The 24,516-nt window shown below is 37.8% G+C and overlaps 1 protein-coding gene across 2 annotated transcripts in view; it reads right to left on the bottom strand.

Annotated features, from left to right (window-relative positions):
• scn1lab (sodium channel, voltage-gated, type I like, alpha b) overlaps nt 1-24,516 on the bottom strand; it is a 123,465-nt gene that overhangs the window by 20,552 nt on the left and 78,397 nt on the right. For both annotated transcript variants that reach the window (XM_062054040.1, XM_062054037.1), the window contains 5 exons: nt 20,791-21,321; nt 9,428-9,563; nt 7,967-8,121; nt 6,466-6,639; nt 6,147-6,269 (listed from right to left, as the gene is read on the bottom strand). In XM_062054040.1, the coding sequence (XP_061910024.1) occupies nt 6,147-6,269; nt 6,466-6,639; nt 7,967-8,121; nt 9,428-9,563; nt 20,791-21,321 (1,119 nt within the window). The remainder of the gene's footprint in view (nt 1-6,146; nt 6,270-6,465; nt 6,640-7,966; nt 8,122-9,427; nt 9,564-20,790; nt 21,322-24,516) is intronic.

The raw sequence follows: 24,516 nt of genomic DNA, 5'->3' as shown, positions 1-24,516 counted from the left end.
CAGGACTTTGTTTTATTTTTCATAAGGAACAGTATAACATTAATGCCCAGGTAGTGGCAATAAGCTTTAATTTTGTATTTGCTTTGATAACATTGTTGAAGCTGAGGCTGAAGATTTACAAATATTTTGTTTAACTGCTAACTGTTTAAAAATGCTGTTAAAAGTGTGTTTGCACAGTAAATGTTAATCAGAATCAGAATCAGAATCAGAATCGTTTTATTGCCATTGTTTGAGAACGGGTTCACAAACTAGGAATTTTTCTTGGTGCAAACGTGCGACATAAAACACATATAACACATATTTGGTATAAAAAAGAGCTGTGACTGAGCTATCAGATAGACTTAGAAGGGATTCAAGGAATTCAAGGAGCTACTGTTAGGAGTTATTGTTCATTTGCCTGATGGCCGAGGGGAAAAAACTGTTCAGGTGGCGGGAGGTGTGGGTCTGGATGGAGCGTAGTCTCCTGCCTGAGGGGAGAGGGGAGAATAGTGTGTGTCCAGGGTGAGAAGAGTCAGCTGTGATCCGACCCACACGCCTCCTGGTCCTGGAGGAGAACAAGTCTTGGAGGGATGGGAGCTTGCAGCCAATCACCTTCTCAGCAGCACGTACGATGCGCTGCAGTCTATTCTTATCCTGGACTGTGGCGCCGGGGAACCACACTGTGATGGAGGAGGTCAGGATGGACTCTATGATGGCTGAGTAAAACTGCACCAGCATCTCTGTCGGCACCTTAAGTTTCCTCAGCTGCCGCAGGAAGTACATCCTCTGCTGGGCCTTCTTGATGAAGGAGCTAATGGTCAGCTCCCACTTGAGGTCCTGGGTGATGGTGGTGCCCAAGAAACGGAATGGCACTTTAATTCATAGGGCAGTACATTTAAAATGAATGGCCGTCGAGTTCTAAGAATGAACAAACTGCACCGAGTTGAGTGAGATTCTCTGAAGGAACTCCATTATTAACATGGACTTTACATTCTAGTCCCCTGTAAAGGAAATCCCAGCAGTGAAGTGTTTTGTGCTTCACCCTTTCTTTTCTTTCTCCCTGATAAAATAAAATGTTACTGCTGTTACCTCAGAAATTGCCTGTTCGGATGTTATGATTGTGGCTCAGGGATTTGTATGTAGATTATATTTATTTTCCATAACAAATAGGATAACTTAAATACCCATGCAGTGGCAATAAGCTGGAATGTTTGTATTTATATTTTTTGAGTTGATTTCCATAAAATATGCTATTTAACTGCTACTGTTTAACAAGTACTGATTTAAATTGTGTTTGCACAACAAATGTTTTGTCGCTTTTGTTCATATGGGAGAATATTCCAATAAAGGTGCACTACACACTACTTTTGAATTCATTATTGGGTTTTTCGTATACAATGCAGTTATTCGTGATTAATTATATATATATATATATATATATATATATATATATATATATATATATATATATATATATATATATATACACATTTAAATAAAATATTTTTCTTCCAGCGGGAGTTTGTTGACAAGGTTTTCATCTATTTGTGCAAAATTTAAATGGGTGCATTTTGTTAGTTCCGGAAAGGAGGATGAAAGTACAGCTGAGAAGTCTACCGTTAAAGAAAAAATATTCTTTGTTTCTGTTTCTATTTTTTAAATCACATTAATCACTCTCTTGAGCTGTAGTTAATTATGATTAATCACAGGTTTGTACTCGCTTGCATATTTAAAATTTGCTTCAGAAAATACCGCAATATTTGGACACAAATGCAATGTAATTAATTTTTTTTTATTAATCACATGCGTTAATATTGACAGCCCTAATAAAAACACAACCAGGCGTGAGAATGTGCACACCAGTCTGCAGACATAGTAACTGCAGTATGCGCTTTTTGTAGACATGGCAGGCAACACGCACATGTTAACTGGTGAAGTGAATTAATGTGTTAGAAATAGATTTTGATCCTACATGCATGAAAGGGAACAACTTTATCAATAAAGAAAACACTACTAATCCTTTCTTTTGTGTTTAGATGCTTCATCACTTATTGCACTTTCCGTCACGTCGTTATTGACATAAAAAACATTTGTAGAGTGTGATACAATTTTACAAAACACTGGCAGATATAATTTGTCAATCAAATGTAATATGGTTTATTGGAATTGCTCTTTAACATATAAGTGAAGAACGTATGTCTGTCTATAGCGGCCACAAAAATTTCAGTAAAAAGTAATGCTAGAAAACTTGGCTTTAGACGCAATCTGTATAAAGGGCGCGGCCGCCGCTACTGCTCACTGCTCCCCTCACCTCCCAGAGGGTGAGGGTGATGGGTCAAATGCAAAGGATAATCTCACCACACCTAGTGTGTGTGACAATCATTGGTACTTTAACTTTAGAGCAGCCAGGGTCCACTTATTTTGCATTCTGGAATAGTATTTTTTACTCCGCATGACGGCCACTAACAACATTTGTTGAAATGATGCATGATGTTGATAGATGGACTCTCATTTCTTGTTAGTACAGTGGAACCTCAATTTACGAACCCATCTCATTGCGAACGGTTTTTGGTTTCCGAACTGAGCCAAGTATGCCCCTTGTGTGCAAACCATGTATGTGTGAGTGAACGTTTCATTCATTCATTTTGTGTACCGCTCGCAGCTAATTTGTGCTTGCCCGTATTGAAAAAATTGAGGAAGCTTTGTACCACAGCAAGTTTTTCATTGTGATGAGAACTGACTTTTCTGTAAAAAATGCCAAAAAGGACTTATATCAAAGCAGAGGAAAAGGCACTACATCTCATTCAGCAGCGCCTCTTCCAACAGAGGAGAACATTCACACACACGCACGGCCGCTACCCCTGTCCCCTCCCTTCTCTACCTCCGCCTGCTCCTTTTTGTCTCCTCTCGTGAGCTGTTCTTTTGCCGATGTTATTGTACTGTATGTGGATTTTACTTTTTTAAAATGTTTATTATTGTAGCAATATGGTTGTTAAAGTTATGGATTTTTGTAATTTCTGATCGTTTGTGAGGGCACCAAAGTGACTTTTGTGAGTGTGCACGTGTTGGCAGAGCAGCGCATGCAGGACAGTTTAGCTTGTCGTTGTTGTTGTTTTGAGTTTGTTATTTACAGTGTTGGTCATCGTCCCTTAAAAAAGTAATTGGTTACAGTTACAAATGACTTCCCCCAAAAAGTGATTGAGTTAGTAACTCAGTTACCATATTTTTCGGAGTATAAGTCGCTCCGGCCGAAAATGCACAATAAAGAAGGAAAAAAACATATATAAGTCGCACTGGAGTATAAGTCGCATTTTTTGGGGAAATGTATTTGATAAAACCCAACACCAAGAAAAGAAAGGCAATTTAAAATAAATCAAGAATAGTGAACAACAGGCTGAATAAGTGTATGTTATATGAGGCATAAATAACCAACTGAGAACGTGCCTGGTATGTTAATGTAACATATTATGGTAAGAGTCATTCAAATAACTATAACATATAGAACATGCTATACGTTTACCAAACAATCTGTCACTCCTAATCGCTAAATCCGATGAAATCTTATACCGTATGTCTAGTCTCTTACGTGAATGAGCTAAATAATATTATTTGATATTTTACGGTAATGTGTTAATAATTTCACACATAAGTCGCTCCTGAGTATAAGTCGCACCCAAACTATGAAAAAAACTGCGACTTATAGTCCGAAAAATACGGTACCTCATTCTAAGAGTAATTAGTTACTCAGCAAAGTAACTATTGCGTTATTTTTCATTCCGTTATTTTATACGCTATTATGTTCGATAACATCTTTAATGTCAAAGATGTTTGTACTACTGTAACTGATTGAAGAACAAAAACTCAGTATTTTACAACATTTGGCATGTATCTGAACTCAGTAAATTGCAGTGTACAATATGATATAAAAGATAAATATTTTGTAAATCAACATTAAATATTGCAGGTACGAAATCCAATACGGAATTCAAAAATGTAAACTTAGGTAAAGAGACATAAAGGAACATTTGGCCTTTAAGTAGTGAAATGATCTGCACCTGTATACTAAAATACATCCTGAAAGAACTTAAGATAAAACCGTTAGCAATTTTTGTGCAAATTAATGACGTGCATTCAAGTAAAACGTTTAAAAACGTTCCTGAATGACAATCTGACATTAAAATAGCATTTGTGTACACATTGGGGTGTTTTCTTAAGCTAATTTTAATCAAGCAAGCGAGTAATCACCTGTGATTAATCCGAATTCCAAAATGTGATAAATTTAAACAATTCGCAGCATTTGGCCTAGGGCTTGGGTAACCAGCAGCAACAAGTGTCATGTTGGCATGTCTTGATGTGAGATGCGATTCGAGTTGCTAGAGGCTGACGCTATTTTCGTGGATGTTACATAAACATTCTTGCCTTTAATTTCAATGAGCGAAAAGTAGTGCTGGTACTAACAGTTTGAGAACGCTACCTTTAAATTTCTCTGGCTACGATGCGTCGCAATTATCGCGTGCTTGTTATGTGTCAGTCAGAGCGTGCAGTGAGACAGCATGAGCAGGGCATGATTCACCTACCCAGCCAATCATCATCATTGCATTTACAACGGCGACAATCTTTTATGCAAAACCAACTTTTCTTACCTATTGGTACCTGTTTTGTGTATTTGATATCCGCATAAGTCCTGAAAATGTGAAATCAAACCTTGGAGGCATGGCGTATACATTTATAAAACAATCTTGCCTTCCTTCATACTTCATCCAAACGAGCCATTTGGAATTTGCCCAATTTGTGATGTTTTTCCGACATATGATGTCAGGGGATATCCCCATATATGGTAGAGATTTACCCAAAGAGCTTTGAGCAAGTCCGCCATTGTGGTCCTAAGTTGTAGTCAATAAGTTCCTTTTTTTTCTCCATCCTCTTGTTGTGGTGCAGACTGGTTCGTACATGCACATGCATCCTCCACCGTTGCCGTTGCTAATGCTAAGTAGCGTATAGTTCTAACTTATATCTGTGAGTAGACTCGATATGGAAGTGCTAAAAACAACAACACAGCTGATGGGGAGAAGACGCAGTCAAGGTGGAGGCAAGTATATTAGACTGCCCACAAAACATTGTATCCTGAAGAGATGGTCTGGAAAACATAATCTATGCAACATTCTGATCTAATAACAACCAATACATGTTATGTAGACCACAAGAAAGTGTGTTAAAAGTAGAAAAAAAATCATAGAATGACCCCTTATAAGTACACCTGTGTCTTTATACCCACCTTTGAATTAACCATTCAAACTGAAGTTTTACTACACTCACTTTCATCCAAAATGTTCTGTCATAGTTAAAAAATCGAAACAACATTTGTGCATTTTCATACAAATGAAAATGTATACTTTGATGTCAGACCACATTTCAAGTTCTGCACGGCGAACCATGACTCCGCTTTGCTTGGGGAAATACGTCACTTGGCATTGACCTTTTTTGGTCAAATCAGGCGTGGAGAGGGAGGTATGTATGCACACTTTTACTCTAAATTGTGAGAAGATGTGTGTGCTCCAGATTATATAAGTCTAAATATTTTAATAATAATTGGGGTTTCTGCCAAACATAATTTTTTGGTCAGAATTCCACGCACAGCTTTTGAAATGAAGCTTCAGGACTTGATGATTTGGTTCACTTATACAGGTTGTCGACATAAACAGAGTCAACTTAAACGGGTTCCAAGGACATTCAACAAGGCAAAGGGTATAGTGAATAAAGTTTGCAATTTCATAGGGAATAAAAGCAAAGCAGAAATAAACCTTAAGAGGCAGGATGAAGTCACAACATTTTGTCTGACTGCAAATGAAAAAAAGACAAACATCAAAGAAAAAAGATTACAGGTCACATTTACAAGCACCAAACAGGCAGTGTCAAAAAGCAACATCTGCAATACATTACAACACAATGCGAAAAGAAACATACAGATAGAGGAAGTACATAATTGAACTAGAAGGACAAGATTATTTTCATGCATTTTCATATTTACATTTTTAAATGATTTGTACGTCATAAATTACATTGCTTTAAAATGACTAGTTAAGGACAACTTATGAACATGAACTGCCAAATGTTAAACTTAACCGACATTCCTGTAACAAGTGTGGATTAAAAAGATGTTTACTTACCCTCATGCCCTCAAATCTAGACAAGGCTCGCAGTGGTCGTAGGGCTCGCAGTGTCCTTAAAGACTTGATGGCAGTAAGCTCAGAATAGCCCAGAGCATTGGCCACAAGGCTGATCAGAGACACCTGGGAGAACACAGGATATGAGATGAGCATGTGAAATACAAAAGGCGACAAAGATTATACTAAATTTATCATTTGCATTAAATCATTGATCTCTTAGGCGTTAACTTTTTATGGGTTAAATCATTGCTCTACATAACTACCCAACACAAGGGATTATTCTAACATAATTCATGCATATGGTCAATAGTGTACATACATCAACAATGAGGAAGTCAAGCCAGCACCACGCATTGGTGAAATACTTGACAAAGCCGTAGGCCACCCACTTCAACAGCATCTCCAGGATGAAGATATAGGTGAAGACTTTGTCTGCATACTCAAGCATCGTTTTAATAGTCCTCCTCTGTTCAATGTATATGTCCTCAAAGGCCTGAGCAGAATCCATAAAATAAGTACATTATGATGCATAGAAGTGGGAATAAGACAAGTTTGCACTGGTTAATGTCATGGTTTTTAGTATGGCTGTAGGCTTAGGCAGGTTGATTGTGCACAACAAAAGAACTGGGGAAATTCAGGATCAGAGAGTGCAAAAACTAGAAATCAACACTAATCAAATTCATTACTTGAATGATAAAAGGAATAGCTTGGATTATTTCCAATTGCATGTAAAACAAGCTTCATTATGTGGCCAAATGATTTGAATATATACTGTATAACTTATGTCTCTTCTAGGTAGAATCTGCACCTACAGAGGTGAAAATAAGTATTTAAACCTTCATCTTGATTTTTTAAGTGTATACTCTATAAACATGTGAACAGTACACAACTTGTATGGTAATTAACAGAAAAAGATACACATAAATAACATGGAATAGAGGTTATAAATAACTTGTATTTCATTGAGTGAAATGAGCATTTGTTCCCAATACAAAAGGTAGTTTGTTGCTTGTTGGCAAGCATGTGCGATCAAAATAAATCATGCAAGTAATCTGCATTTGTACATAATCAATATTTACATATTTTTATATTGCATATTTTACATGCATCTGCTGTACATCGACACAAGCCGCACATTTCAGTGTACCAACCCAATGACAAGGAAATTTAGAAAATAGAAACATTTACTTAATGTGAGTATAAAAGGACCATAAAGTACCATATTTTTCGGACTATAAGTCGCAGTTTTTTTCATAGTTTGGCCGGGGGTGCGACTTATACTCAGGAGCGACTTATGTGTGAAATTATTAACACGTTACTGTAAAATATCAAATAATATTATTTAGCTCATTCACGTAAGAGACTAGACGTATAAGATTTCATCGGATTTAGCGATTAGGAGTGACAGATTGTTTGGTGAACGTATAGCATGTTCTATAGGTTATAGTTATTTGAATGACTCTAACCATAATATGTTACGTTAACATACCAGGCACATTCTCAGTTGGTTATTTATGCGTCATATACCGTACACTTATTCAGCCTGTTGTTCACTATTCTTTATTTATTTTAAATTGCCTTTCAAATGTCTATTCTTGGTGTTGGGTTTTATCAAATAAATTTCACCCAAAAATGCGACTTATACTCCAGTGCGACTTATATATGTTTTTTTCCTTCTTTATTATGCATTTTCGGCCAGTGCGACTTATACTCCGGAGCGACTTATACTCCGAAAAATACGGTATGTATTTACTATAAGCTCCACAACTGATGCATGCATATACTGTATGTGCTTTACTTCTAATACAACACAAACTTACCAGTGCTCCACTACTGAGAAGGATCATGAATATGATAAAAGATTCAAACCAGTTGTGCTCCACTATGATAAAACAGGTTTTTCTGAGAGTCCACCAGCTCTTAAACCTGTCTCCTTCCTCGTTGACCTGGCAGCACTGGAATCTGCGTACACATCCTGCAATTGTCGATAACATTTAGGGAAATAACAATAAATAGAGCACTGAAATTAATGAAGTACATGGCTGTAAGAGACCACAATTTATCCCACCGCTTATCTCCCAGTTGGTGTGTATTGATCATCTGGCATTAAAAACTCTGCTAACCCGTAACAACCCTTGGCACCAACACGTTAAAAGTGTTTAAATGTGTCTATACGGTTTTGTACTTGAATTGTCTTAATCAAGTCCCTAAGTGACATATATGAAACAATTAGGAGTGGTTGTTATGTGACACTGATGTGACTATCACAAGATATTCCTTAAAATTGCAGCGAGTTAGGTAGAGTAGCTCATTTCCAAAAGTTAATTTCTTGCCAATAAAGCTAATTTTAGCAATTTTATCGTTTCAATAGGGTGTCAAATATTGCAATTCAACTGTTCTCACAAAATGTATTCAAATAAGTCATGGAAAACAAGTAATAATATTAGTACAAATATTGCTATCGGCCTATAAGCCTTATAAACGCAATGACAAGGCTGACGTGACACTAAATGAATGTCACTGTATTGAGGATTTGCAATCAATATGTTCTTTCATTCAATTCAAATACTACACGCAAAGGTGTCAAGTACATATATATATATATATATATATATATATATATATATATATATATATATATATATATATATATATATATATATATATATATATATATATATATATATATATACTGTACATACATAAAACATATACGTAGGTAACACACATGCATAAGCACACACAAATCTCTATCATGAATTACAGTATTTTGGTCAAACAATTTCCCTTAAATCAAAAAGGGGTTTAGGTTTATATGGGTTAAAATGTATCTGTTAAATATTTGTTAACAGTATTGCACCAGAGTATGCAGTGATAAACCACTGCCTTCGTTTGGTCGTGGTGTCATACACACATTTTTGTGCAAAATGCCATTTCGTATAAAATGGGATCTTTATAGGTGATCTATTTGTATCTACCGAATAAATTGGTCAAAAGTTCAAACCCATAATTTGCCAAATAACTTTGCTCGTAAAATGTAGCAACAAAATTTGTGAATTCCATCCTCACTTCAAACTAAAGAGGATATTTGCAGGTTATAAATTGTGCCATGTAAGACAGAATGCCTTGTTAAATTACACTCACAAGCTCCATTTTCTTTCTAACCTGATGAGCATTTCTATTCACTGTCACTCAGCTATGACTTTACTAGACCAGGGCTGAGCACCAGCACTTCTGTCCCACTTTTTCCTTGACATCTATCACACTTGTAGCCATCTCACCCTCAGTGAAACAGGCCTCTGGGTCCAGGGACTCTTCTGGCTCTAATTCCACTGAATCAACCCCGTCTCCTGGGGGACCAATATCCACGGTGCTGCCTTCTGAAGAACTGAGAGGTTTGGGCTCTACATCAAGCTTCTGCACGAGGAAGGGGGGCACAGAGTTAGACGGTGGTTCCGGGAGCAAACATTCTGAGGTGGTCATTACTGTTGGACGAGGCGGTGTCATAATAGAGATGTACTCTATTAACACCCTTTCCATTGTCATCACATGCAGCATTGATCAAATGTACCTACAGGCTTTGCTATGACTTTTACCTGAGGCTAACATCATATCATATAGCAACACATGGCATGGGGAGTTGAACATTAAAGTCATGAAACTGTGGGTACGTTTGATGTGACCTCACTTTGAGGTAGACGGCATGCAATATTCCAGTGCATCATAAACCCAAGCCTGAAATTGTACCAAGCAGAACATACAGTATGTAGTATTTTCAGGTCTACTGAGAAATGAAGTAAATTAATTGTATTTAGTTTGGTGCAATAATCCAAACCTCCAAGTTCTGTCTCAGTGACATGAAAACACATAATTTCCATTCCTTAAAATCTGTCTTTGAGCTTTTTCTGTTTGTGTTGAAGTCAAATGATGACCACATTAGTTTACCAGCAAAGTCCAGTACTGTGCACTGTTTATAAGACAGCATGTGGTTGAGTGTTTTCTGTATTTACAGTTCCAGTCAGGCGTTCACTCATTACAGGAACTGTCTTATAATTGTTGGGCCCTCAACGGCTTGAACCATTTTTTGTAGGGTCAAATGCTTGTAAATGTATATCTTCAATGATTTTCATGCACAAGAATTGGGCAGACACATACTGACTAAGTCTCGGTTAAATGTCCATTTAAGTTAATTTAAATTGGTTGTTTTTTAAGCAGGGTCTCTAAAAATGTTGTATGGGGTTGAGGACAAGGCCTTTTCTTTGAGAAGGCTGTTGCAGAAGATTAATGTTAGCCTGCTTCATTCATTCCAAAACCATTTATGTGTGTGTGAGATCACTGTCCGGTTGGAACGCCCGATTGTTTCCAAGTTGTTGCCGTCTTGTTGATTTGAGATAAAGTTGGAAAAAACTCTGGGATAGTCCTTCTTCAGGATTCCAACTACTTTGTGCAGTCTACAGTTGATGCTCCAATGTAAAACTAGCTTCATTGTGGATATGGTGCTGGTTTTCCAGCAGTTTTCAATTCATGGCAAGTTTGAGCATGTGGTTTCTGAGACTCTTAACTAATGTTCATTCATCTAAGAGTGACATCATGAGTCTTCTTCCAGACCTGGAAACGTGGTGACATATCCAAATAACTTGTACTTCTGTATGTGTACAGTTGTTTAAATTGCTGTCTCCAAGACTTTCCCAATTTGTGTAAATATACAATTCTCCTTTTTAGATGTTTGTTCCTTGGACTGTAGAGTGTAATGTATGTATTGTATAATTCTGACCCTGTCTATTTCCATAGAGAAAACCCTACATCAATTCAAAAGGTGTCACCCAATATTGTTTAAAAAAATCAATGAAGAACCATTCAAATATATAAAATAGGATCCAAATGAGACATTCAAGCCCATGATAAGTACGTAAACATAGGACTGGTACTGTATAGAACATGTTCAAGCTCACTTTCTACTGAAAGGAAATAGACATTAGCATCTAGAAAATGTTGGATGGGTCAGTCGTGCTAGGCAGGATTCTTTTTTTGCATAGAAATGACCAAGCATTACATGCAAGTGAGTTTCTGTCTGGTGTGTAAAGTTTGGAAACATGTCATCCTAGACAGTGCAGCAGCCCTGATTGCCATGGGACTGAGCTAATACGGCATGGGAATGATGGAGGCATGCTTCTCACGAGTGCATTGGTCTCTGGAAGGATGATGCCTTTATTTACCTTGGTACTCTGTGTACCTACTGTTTGAGGGTTATTGACAATAGGTGATACACTGATAGAATCGTATCTGTAGCAACTCGGGATGGGTACCGTTCACATATGAATTGATATGGTACCAATTAATCGATACCGGTACTCGACAGTACCAATTTTCGCTATTATTATATGTCTTAATACATTTTAATTGTTTTTGATAATAAAAATTAATTTTTATTGCAACATTTAAAAATGAGCTGATTATGCTAACTGCTGTCCAGTTGTTATACAGTATCTTGTTTTATGATGACATTTCTGAGTCTCATTTGCAATTATGACAATAAGTTGCAATTCAAAAATCAAAGACGTTAAATGGCAGTAGGGTATAGTTGGTGTGTTGGCTCGTCAGTTCAGTCTTTGCTGAATCAAATTTTTTGTTGCGCCCTACAAAGTGTTAATAGTGTAAGTATTGTACTTATTAAGCACCAGCTGTTTGATTATAACGTGCAGCTTAGTTGTAGTTTTTGTGAATACATTTGAAGGTGTTGAAATCGCCATGTAAACTCGCTTATGCTAATCAGTAGCATGTCAATAACAAAGCTAATGTATATTAGAATCAAGCTGGCACATTTTTGGAAAAGTGGAACCTTACTTAACTTAGGTTGCAGCGTTTTGTAGAGTGCATTTCTTTCTTGGCATTGGAAATTGCCAACAACAGCCAAATTACCTCAAGGTAGTTTGGCTGAGTCAGCTCTCAGTGCTGCTAGAGTGACAGCCAAGTGCTGAAGTGCAAAGAGCAGGCCGGCTGAGTCAGTAACCGGTCGTGATGTCACGTGCAACTCAGGTAACCTGCCACCTTTGGATTTTACGTGAATCAGTGCCCAGTAGGACCGGCGGGATTCGGTTGATGCCAAAAAAAGTACTGGATTCGGTACCCATCCTTAGTAGAACCATATTTGGCTGGTATGTAATGCTACATTATGTTACAATTGAGTCTACCTTGCAGTTATATAAGCAGAAAAAACAATGTAATATTCAAAAAGATTGTTATTGCATAAGATTACTGATTCAAGTAAATAAAACCTGCAATATTTTTTTTAACTAAACAAGTTCTCATTTTAAGTGATAGAACATGAATATTTGCTCATATCACATTTTAAAACCCTACAACCTCTGTGATACAGGGTGCTCTTTAAGTCTGGACACATATGCAAAAATGCATATAATACTGTTCTGAGAGCCAGTATTCTCTGCAATGGACATTTGTGGACATGCATAACAGGGCTATTTTTGTCTGCAATGTGTAACGCTGACAAAAGAAATAGGCCACAAACAAATATCTGCTGCAGAGGGCGATGACTCTTAGGAGAAAAAAAAATCAATTGTATATAATAAATAAACTTTATATGATAAAGAAACATAATTCGTATGTGTATAAATAAATACATCTTTTTAATGCAACAAGGCTGTGAAAGACACCTTTGGAGGCCAACACAAAGCCAGTTGTACAGGTGCCGCATAATCCAAGGAGATGCTACTGTTCTGCACAACCCTAGCTTTGGTAACAGTTTCAAAGTAGAACAATAACCTTCTCTACTCGGATGACATTAAGATGTCTACCAAGAAACAGTGTGACATTGACTTCCTGATTCACCTCACAAGGCTACACAACGACATTGACAATTACATTAGTGCAACGTAACAGACGCATAGCACAGCCAAAAATACCCGGGGAAACCCCACAAGCCAATAGCAGGAGGAGGCAGGTCTGTGTTTAGTCACAGTCAAATACCTACAATGGATAGAGGGTTCAACCCCAAGTCCAGCATGCTCAGGCTATACAACAAGCAAAGAGAAGGGGGGCGATGACTGGTGAGCTTCACAGGCACTATCTAGAAGGAAACGACAGGCCTCCAGAAATTGATTATGAATTTTGCGCCTAGGGATGACCTGCTAAGTGAATGCCTCAGGCAACAGAAGCCCAGTAAGGAGGAGTAGCCAGACTGGCTGTCATAGGGATAAAAGCCCCTGCATGGCATGTACCACCGACAAATGGAAGAAGTGGCTGACATCACGAAAACATACCAGTAGCTGGAAAAGGCTGGACTGATAGAAAGCACAAAGGAACTAATCATGGTAGTGTCGTAGAATTTCTGACCTTTTGACCTATATTTCTTGTCTATTAAGAATGTCTGCTCATTTTCAATTCTCTTCTATTTTGTGCCATTGAATAGACCAGTTGTGGGACAAAGGTGAATATGGAGTTATGCCAACCTGTCTACAGAATGTTTAAATTTTCCAAATATGACTAAGAGATACGAGGTTGTTTTGGAACAGACAAAACAAAACAGTGACGCACGAGATAAAATACAGTGACGCACAAGAGACATATAAAAAATGGCAGAAGACCGGGACTCGAGAGTGATTTTGGCTTGTGTGTGTCTTGTGTGCTCTGGAGTACATTTTGTCTGCTTGCACGGACAACTCAATTCAACCTGCACTTCTGATAATGGGTAAATAAATTTGTTGTACTAAACTACTTTTGTTGCCTGCTTAAGCTTCGGACAATCCACTACAGTAGCCCAAGAACAGGTCCTAAAAACAAATCAATAGAGGCCGGGCTATGATGATGGCATAAAGGGAAGGCTACAACCAGGTAGCAGACATTGTGTGCCAGAACATCTGTACCAAATATGGACTGTAGGTCCCAGAGTCAAGATGGAAATCAGGCCAAGATCCTGTGGGACTTTCAGATTCAGACTAACAAACCGGTGATACCCAACCAGTATGACATAGTGGTGGTGGATGAACACCAGAAGATTGTGATAGATCCAATCCATCAATCCAGAGTGAGAGCAAAAGGAACAGGAACAGGTGGGGAAATACCAAGGGCTGCAGGAAGAGCTAGAGAAAATGTGGAATGTAAAGGCAACAGTGGTGCCAGTAGTGATCGGGGAACTGGGTACAGTAACCCCGAAGCTGGGTGGATGGCCACAGCAGATACCAGGAAAAACTTCTGTCATCTATATATATATATATATATATATATATATGTATATTGTATTTTTTATATATATATATATATCCATAAATGTTTTCAAATTGTTTTATTTAGCATGTATTTTTATTAATTAATTAATAATTAAATTACACCTAGACCTTTTTGGTATAATGCAGGACATATTGCGTGTGTATATTATATGTTCAGACTTTAAGCTCACTCTGTATATTACAATTACAGTTAGATGCAGATCAAGTCCCAGTTTAAAACCAACCAATAGATGTCAAGCTTATGCAGGATGAGATCCCATACTAATGGTAAAAAACAGTGGCTTTGCTCGTTCATATAACTGTGAACTGCAATGCATCTTGATGTGTGGGGATCAATTATGAAAAGGGGAAGCGTAAAGAGAAACTAAAACAAATACAGCATGTAGTGTGCTGCTGTATGGGGAACAGGGCAGGGATAAAGCAAAGTGGGTGGGGGTGTGTGGCAAGACCAGGCAAAGAAGACAGAATGGGCAATCCATTTAAAAAAACATATCTGTTTGTAAATGATATTGGCAGTCCTCATGGTTAATGCTGTGATGCAATAAAGTGCTCTTACAAGTCTCCTCTCACTGAAAACCTTGAGAGCGTCTGTGACATGGCTGCAATAAGTTAAACAAAAGGGGTTAAACAATTTTTAAATGTGCACCAAAAGCCACAGTCACTCAGTTGCTCACAATTTAGTTAGGACTTTTCTTGCATATAATATGCTACATACGGTAAAAAGACAAAAAATTGTCAGTATTTTGCATATTTGCAACTCAATCAAACTCTGATACCTAAAATAGGGGATGTAATGGTACGCCATCATCATGGATCGGTAAGTGTGTCGGTTTAGTACATTTTTCGTAGATACAGTAGTAGAATGTTGTAGAAGGATGCAGTGCGTCTCCCATAATGTGACCTCGGAGTACGTTAAGGTAACGTGCGGAGTTCCACATGGTTCGGTTCTTGGCCCTGCACTCTTCAGAATCTCCATGCTGCCGCTAGGTGACATCATACTCAAATACGGTGTCAGCTTTCACTCTTATGCTAGAAGTTGGCAGACCCGTCAGTGATCCTTTTTCTGTCTCCCTGTAATATTTATCTGATCTTGAAAGGGATTGTGCTGAAAATCTCAATTTCCCCTCGGGGATTAATAAAGTACTTCTGATTCTGATTCTTCTGATGACACCCAACTCTACATGCCCCTAAAGCTGACCAACATGCCAGATTGTAGTCACCTGGAGGCGTGTCTAAATAAAAAAAAAAAAGGGTGTCCACTAACTTTTTGCATCTTAACACTAAGAAAACGGAAATGCTGATTATCGGTCCTGCTAGACACCGGCACCTATTTAATAATACCACCTTAACATTTGACAGCCAAACAACTACACAAAGCGAATCAGTAAAGAATCTCGCTATTATCCACGACCCAACTCTCTGGTTTGAGTCACACATCAAGAGTGTTACCAAAACTGCCCTCTTTCATCACCGTAATATCGCTAAAATCCGTCCCCTTTTGTCCACCACCGACGCTGAGATCATTATTCATGTGTTCGTTACGTCTCGTCTCGATTACTGTAACGTGTTATTTTCGGGTCTCCCTATGTCTAGCATTAAAATATTACAGTTGGTACAAAATGCGGCTGGTAGACTTTTGACAAGAACAAGAACTTTTGATCATATTAATGCCTACATTGGCTCACCTGCACTGGCTTCCTGTGCCCTTAAGATGCGACTTTAAGGTTTTACTACTTACGTATTAAATACTAAATGGCCTAGCTCCATCCTATCTTGCTGATTGTATTGTACCATTTGTCCCAGTCTGCGTTCAAAGAACTCTGGCTTATTAGTGATTCCCAGAGCCCAAAAAAAGTCTGCGGGCTTTAGAGCGTTTTCTATTCAGGCTCCAGTACTCTGGAATGCCCTCCCGGTAACAGTTACAAATGCTACCTCAGTAGAAGCATTTAAGTCCCATCTTAAAACTAATTCGTATACTCTAGCCTTTAAATAGACCCCTTTTTTTTTAGACCAGTTGATCTACTGTCTCTCTTGTCTGCTTTGCCCGCCTATCCTGCATGGAGGGGTTATCAGGTGACCACGGATCAGTACCACTGAGGAGGCGCGAGCTGTTCCAGGGGTGACCACTCCTTATGCATCAGTCGGTGACGTCTCTGCGCCCCGACGTGTCTACTTGCAAAAGGATCCTCTGCTGGGGGAGTAGCAGGGGTGTACATCTGTGGTCCCTTCCAAGGTTTCTCGTTATACCCATTGGGTGGAGTGTTTTTTTGCCCTGAGGTAGGATCTGAGCTGAGGATGTCGTTTGAGACATTTGTGATTAAGGGCTTTGATTGATTGATTGATAGAATGTTGTGGCCATAAGCACAGAAGTTAGACAACTTCGAAATTCAATTTAGAACCAAAAGACATTGTACAGGGTGTGACTGTTTTATTAATGTTCGTACTTTGTGTTTGTAGTTTAGCACTTAGTAATACTGCTACATGATGCTTAATGTTTCACTAGAGTTGGATCTGCTTATAACTCAGCTTTTAAAACTTGTAGCTCATCCTTTGTATATTTATGCTCAAAATATAAAATTAGGGACCAAACATAATTTCTACCAAAGTAGTTGTCGTTGGGTCTTATTAGGTCTGCCACGATTAGTAGTAATTGTTGTTGAAGAAATAACAAATATTGCGATGTGCCCTGTAAAATCAATGCTACAAATATTTCTGCAATACTTAAAATTACCAAAATACGGCACATTATATGTGGCATAATGAATGTGCCTGTTACTGCATTACATATACTGTATACTTACTGCATGAACTGTATATAAAACGTTGAGGGATGTTTTTTTTACAGAGAAATACACATATGTTCTTGTCTCATGAATAATTGTGAATGATGGGCAAAATTCCCCCCAAAAAGTGCAGTTCCCCTTTAAGAACAAACTTGGCGTTACATAGGAAAAATGGGGGCTCCCTCAAAGTGAATCACTTTATCTGTGGGGGTCTTTTAGACATAAGCAATATAATTAATTTTTTCTAAATAATGCGTTGTTAATGTAAACCGTAGTAGTCATGTTATTTAGATGGGACACATTTCAAATTTAACTGCATCACAGTATTTTACACTTGGTAATAATTTATTTTGTTAACATGCTTAAAAAGGTTGCATTGACCCACTATCTAAGTTACTTTTAAGAGAGTACATACAAGAAACTGAATGATGAGAAACATGATGCCTGATATTTTTGATTATATATTAATTCTGTATAATCATTCCCTAAATACAACAGTGTCTGAGATCATTTATCTATAATTTATCATGTAGTAATAGATTAATTATATTTTCATGAATACTACAGTGTACATATATATTATTTATCCTGAATTAATTAATTAATCATTATTCATAAATGCTATAGTGTTTGATATTTTTTATCCAGAATTAATATATTAATTACTTTTTCATGAATATCACAGTGCCTGATAGCATTAATCCTTAATTAATTGATTAAACATTATGTAATAATTACCACAGTGTTTTATCTATTTTATTCTGAATTAATGTATATATTTTTATGAATACTACAGTGCCTGGTATCATTTATCCTGAATTAATTGATTAATCATTATTTAATATATACCAAAGTGTCTTGATATAATTTACCCTGAATTCATGAATTATTTAATGAAAACCAGTGTGTCATTCTGCCGTCCGTCTTCTTTTTGTTGCAGTGCCTGGTTTTTAGGTCACAGGGCGGAGCCACCTTTGCGCACCCTTGTTACTCATTACCTCCTGACAACTTAAGCTCCCTCGTCCATTCACTCAGCGCCAGTGGATTCTTGATAGTTCACCCTTCCAGTCGTGTTCATCTCCTCTGCCCTGGCTCCACTCACACTTCTTGTTCCTTTGGCGCTGCCGTGTAGTGTAAACTGTTTCCTCTCCATACATTTTGTGTGTGTTTTCTGTTTATCCACTCTTTTTTTCGTTCTTTTTTGAAAGCCCTTTTTGTTTTTATTTGTATCATTTATTCTCTGCGTTGGGGTCTTCAGCGAAAGCTGATCGTGACACAGTGTCTGCTATAATCTATCATAAATTAATTCTTTTTTTTTTCATAAATACCAGTGTCTGATATAATAATTAATTATTTTGAATCAATGTCACAGTGCCTGATATAATTCATCTTGAATTATTTTTTCATAGATACCACAGTGTCTGATATCATTTATCCTAAGTTAAGTCATATATTAATTTTGAATCTATATCACAGTGTCTTTAATTTAATTAATATATCACTATTTAACAGTGTTTATTCAGATATATTGTATATTCGTATACTTATTATTCACGTTGTCAGTTTTTTACCATTTAATTTTGTCTTTATTCTTTCCATATTGTTATCTAATCAAGGTATTAGTTACCATATACTTTGTACTTAGTTGCCCAATATACAGAGTTCCTGTCTTACTTTATTTATTCTATCATTACTGAATAAGTTATTTACAAACTGTTAACTCTACTATCACAGTTTTTATATTGCTCAATTAGAAAATGGTAATATGTGAACAAGTTAAACACAACAAATTGACATTGCCAGACATGGAGGTGTAGGATTATACAAGAGCTGCTTCTTCCTACTCTTTCAGGATATGCTGAATTGTGCTAGTGTAAACATGTGATGTTCCTTGTACAGTAACTATGTAAAAAACTGAACTTGATATTTCCATAAGGTTGGGTTTATTTTGTCCATTTCAGCTTGCTTGTGTCTCATCAGTAGCAAGTGAACTGCAGCCAAGTTCCCCCTGCTACGGCACGGCCCGAGTGTCAAAAAGGAAGTGTTTGTGTTAATCGCCTGTTAAAAAAACGAGTGCCGTTATTGAAATGTATAATTTCAATAACGGCACTCGTTATAATTAACTTTTGACAGCCCTAATATATATATATATATATATATATATATATATATATATATATATATATATATATATATATATATATATGTGGGAAAGGCCTGTAGAGATGAAATAGTCTTGTGATTTTTTCCCACACATACATATTACGCTCTACCACGGTATTGAGCACTATTTTTTTGGATAATCTAATTAAGACATATATATATATATATATATATAAATATATATATATATATATATATATATATATATATATATATATATATATATATATATATATATATATATATATATATATATATATATATATATATATATATTGATTTGTCAGTGTTTCCTGTTTGGTCTCTGTGTTTTGTAGCACCTTTACTTTCTGTTCCATGTCCTGACTGCACACCTGTTCCTCGTTTAATAAGTTCTATTTAGTGTCAGTAGGGTCCCTCCTTCAGTGTTGGATCATTCTTCCTTTTCCTTTTGAGACCGATGCTTTGTTCTGTTTTGATTCCATGCTCCTTGTAAGTAATGCATTGTTTTTTACTTGCATTCCACCTGCCATATTCTGCATCCTTGGGGTCACGCATCAAGCAACGCTCACCTGACCATGACAGAAGTGATCCAACCAGTGAGTGACCCCGCGGAGATTTCCATGGCCCAGAGGCTTGACAGGATTTTGAAACTGATGGTCACATTGAGGCAGTTTTTTTGCCTCTTTTCGTGCTCCCTCCCACCCATCCCTGTCCTGTGTTGGCTTCTCTCGGGATGTCTTGGATCCGTCCCTTTAGGGGGGGGCTATGAGTAGCTGTGCAGCTGGGAAGGCACAGCAACTTCTCACTTCGATGGGTCTGCCGCAGTCACCGCCATCCTCTCCAGTCGGCCTGCAGACGCCGCCATCCTCTCTGGCGGGCCTGCGGGCGCCGCCGTCCTCTCCGGTGGGCCTGCGGATACCGCCATCTACCCCGGTGGGCTGGCAGACGGCGACTGTGCAGCTGCCTGCACACGAGAGTTTAAGTGTTTGCGTGTTCGGTGTTTAAATGTGTGTTTTGATTCCCTGAGTTTGTTTGTTTGACGTTCATTGGCCAAAATGTGCGGGGAAGTTTCAAGGCTGTGCATCGTTTGTCAGGATTGGTTGAATTCGCCTACATATAATTTGAGGATATTATTTTTTGGAGAGTTATTGGAGAGTCAATGTTTCATTTTAAAAATGATTAAAATGAAGCACTTTCTACGTTCAGTAGTTTGTTCCGTCACTGTACCGAAAATAAACCAAACTGATCTTAAAACCAAGATAGGTACCAAAACCATGATTATGACGTACTGTTACACCCCTAAAACTGTACATACTCTGCTGAAAAGGGGTCGAAAGGGGTTCAGTATGGATTGGCCTGAACTGAAACCAACCCCTGCGATTTTTGGTGGAATACTTGAAAAACATTATAAAACATTCATTCATCATTCATTCATTCCCAAAGAGACAAACCAGAAGGCGGCAGTTCTCTTACCTCTTTGCTTCCCTCCACATCGGATGAATCGCTGCTTATGTCCTCCGTGTTAAGATTCTCAAAGTCGGACTCACCCACTGCAATTGGCACTGTGACTGTCAGACTTGGGTTGTGAATAAAGGACATGTAGTCACATTTGTCTAAAGAGTACTTTTCTGGGCTGTCCTCGTCAACCATGACTCCGACGATCAGGCCTCCTCCTGGTCGCCCGTTACCCTCAGCTGTCCTGTACATCCCACCGGGATCTTTGGTAATTTCCACTGCTGTGTGATTGGTGATGCAGTTTCCCTTTCCATTGCTGTGTCGTTCTTCCAGGGGTTTGCTCTCATCAGGGATGCTACAGCCCTTGCCAGCCCCTCCAAAGCACAGGCTCTGGAGGAACTGCCGGATAGCAGATTTGAAAAAGGCGATGCCGCGCTGGATTCGACCCACAGCCACCTGCAAGTTATTCATCTCGCTGTCTTCGTCAGTTGCTGCCAAGTTGTCAGCGCTGAATGAGCTCAGAAGCAGAGCTAAGAACAGGTTTAGAACCTAAAAAATAACAAAGCATTAGGAAGCAGACAAGGGAGCACATGAAAAGGAAACAGAAAGTCTAAAGATTTAACTACTATACAGTATATCAAATAAATAACTCTATTTTATGATATAAACTAACAGGTTTACAGGTGCAGCATCCATATTTTGATAGTTATGCATAAATGACAAGGCACCCCGAGCAACTACTACTAAAAACAACCTGTGCTCACATAACACTGCCACAGGTAGATGATGGCCATCCAACGTCAAAATGATGCAGTATTTTAAACAAAGGAAAGGCCTTAAAACATGACTACACCCCTCACACTGCTCCAAATATCTATGTTATCTTTTTTAACGAGACACTTTAATACAATGTAAAGTAATTGATGTACAGCTTGCGTAACAGTAAAAATGTGCTGCCCCGTCACACAGCCAATGTTCCCTCCAAAATGCGTGTCTGTCAGGTTTGTCCCTGACAGTTTGGTCAAGTTTTAGTTTTCCTCTGTTTGTCTTTGTTTTCTGTCTTTAGTTCCTGTCAGCACTCTTATTTTGGTTATTTCCTGATTGTCTCCCTGAGTGTTTTTTCCCCTCAGCTGTGGCTGATTGGCACCGGGCCACACCTGGTGTCAATGAGCCAGCTGCTATTTAGACCTGCTTTTTCCTCCACTCTGCGCTGGATTATTGTCACTACTACCTGTCACAATACTTTTCGTTGTAGCTCTGTCTACTTTTGTTCACTCCGCTCATGTCATAGTTCCTTCGTGTCACATTAAGTGTTTTTGTTTCTTGTCGACAGTTAGCCTTTGTGCTATTTAAGTTCATAGCCAAGTTTGGTCTCCGCCTTGTGCGCGCCTTTTGTTTGTACCCTTTTTTTTTTTTTTTTTGCTATAGTGTTTAATTAAATCATGTTTTCCTGTTCAATGCCTGCCGTCTCTGCATCTTGGGGTTCGTCACCACCTACAAACCCTGACAGTGTCTGCGCAATTACGCACTGCTCAAGCGTCCTCAGCGCACAGAAAATCTATGCCGTGCACAAAATAAAATCCTACTAAAACACGAAACAAAATAAACACATGATTTATTCTGTATGAATTTACAATGCAACTCTCCCGCAGCTTGTGGGTCCTTGACGATTTGTTTGATCAGCTGTTTTACTGCCGTGTTACAGACCATTTTGAAACAATTGAATAAACATATCCAAAATCTTTTTGTGTAAATATTCATTTTGCAACGTATATATCTGCAGGTTATAGCCCTGTGCGACTAATATATGGAAAAAATATTTTTTTTCTTTTATAATTCAGTGGGTGCGGCTTATATCCCGAGGCGCTCTATAGTCCAGAAAATACGGTACTGTACACCCACACTCCCCACTCGGATGTATGCTTATTCTCTTCTTATTTATCAAGAATCTTAATTTATGGATATTAATCATGAAATGCTGTTACTAAATTACGGAAATTGTAATTAAAAGTGTAATGATGTATTTTACAGATAGAAAGTTAGTTATTTAATCTTCAAACTATGCATGTGCTACAGCACACATCTCCTTGTGCCTCAAGTGAATGTTTTAAGGGGAACTAAATGTAATCTCTAAAAGGGGTACACATACTTTCGCAAGCAGACCCCCAGCCAGACATTCAATACCAGTATATAGCTAATGAAAAACCAGATGTTTTTGCCATTTTCATTGTAATTGGACCAAATCACCTTCATTAGATAATATTTTAATGGAAATGACTGCTGTCATTTGATTATAATAATAAGACATTTAACTCGTTATGATGTCAAGTTTGGCACAGGTGTGTTGCTAGTGTGGCCACAATGTAAACGTCTGACGTTGCTCACACGTGGTCCACTGAAGGCTCAGAGGAGTTTGTGCGTTGGCGCAGACACATAAAAAAATTGGGGGAATGTTTTATACAGCCTTAATGTCTAAATCGCAAGCAACAAAAGTGAGTACAACCCAAAGTAAAAATGTCCAAATTGTGTAAATATTTGTGTGGTTAACATTATTTTACAGCACTGCCTAATTCTCTTGGGCATGGGCACCAATTTTTCCCCCCCACATCCTCACAGACTGTTTTAGCCATGATGTGCCATGTCGAACTTCTCATGATCAGTATAAGAAAGTGTGAGAGTCATCGATTTTACTTGCTCCCCATTTTCACTTTCATGACCCTAGGAGAGACTATGGTCAGAGCCGGCCCGTGGCATAGGCCGTATAGGCAAATGCTAAGGGTGCCGTCCAGCAGGGGGCGCCACGCCAATGCCACAAATGTTGGAGGAAAAAAATAAAAAAGTTGGTACTATTATTTCTAAATACATAAAATAATCCCACGTTAATTAAAATGCAAAGTAAAGCCTATTTAATAGAAATATTATTTCTTACAACATTACGCCCCCCCGCACAGTGCGCCCCCTCCCTTCCCGTATCATGACTCTTTTTGGACGTCACCACATAAAAAAATCAACACAAGATGTCAAAACGGCCAAAACTGTCAGGTGCCCAGGGAAGAAAAAATAGAAAAGAAGAGGAGGAGAAACGAGAAAAAGACAGAGGTAGCAGGTAGGTAACGTTAGCCTACATGAAATTATTTGTCTGTTACAGAATGTGATAGTAACCTTTAGCATTAAGCTAATGTTACATGATTCGGCAATTCCTAATCAATAAATAGCTAGTTCTGTTTTAACGTCGGGTTAATATTGTGGAGGGGGCTAAATTGTTATGGAAAATAATAATGTAACGTTAGGTAATTACAGTACTCCCTGGTGTACAGTAATTTGTAAGTCATTCTAGTTAATGCAATATTAAAAAGCACAAATAGAGAACTCTGTTGGATCCCCTTTTTTTGTAATATAGTTGTTAAAGTCATACTGGTTTGATATCTTGTTTTGTGCAGTGCCTTATTTATATTGTGTTTTTAATTTATTTTACGCAACTTGTTGACATGTTTTATTTTGTGTTTATGTATGTAAAAAATATTGTATTTCATATATTCATTTTTTATTTTTTGTATTCATTTATTTATCCATAGTTTTTTTTTTATCTTGTTAACAATTCTGATTGTTAATTTGCTTTCTTTAAGTAAAAAAAAAGGTCACAGACAAAGCTATTCGGTTTCTTGTGAGTATCACTTCACTGCCGATGTGGGAGGGCGCCACCTATAATCTTGCCTATGGTGTTACTCAATTTGGAACATGCAA

This window comes from Entelurus aequoreus, linkage group LG07 (assembly GCF_033978785.1).
Source record: "Entelurus aequoreus isolate RoL-2023_Sb linkage group LG07, RoL_Eaeq_v1.1, whole genome shotgun sequence".
NCBI classification, from domain to species: domain Eukaryota; kingdom Metazoa; phylum Chordata; class Actinopteri; order Syngnathiformes; family Syngnathidae; genus Entelurus; species Entelurus aequoreus.
This window is presented reverse-complemented; position numbering and strand designations above follow the sequence as displayed.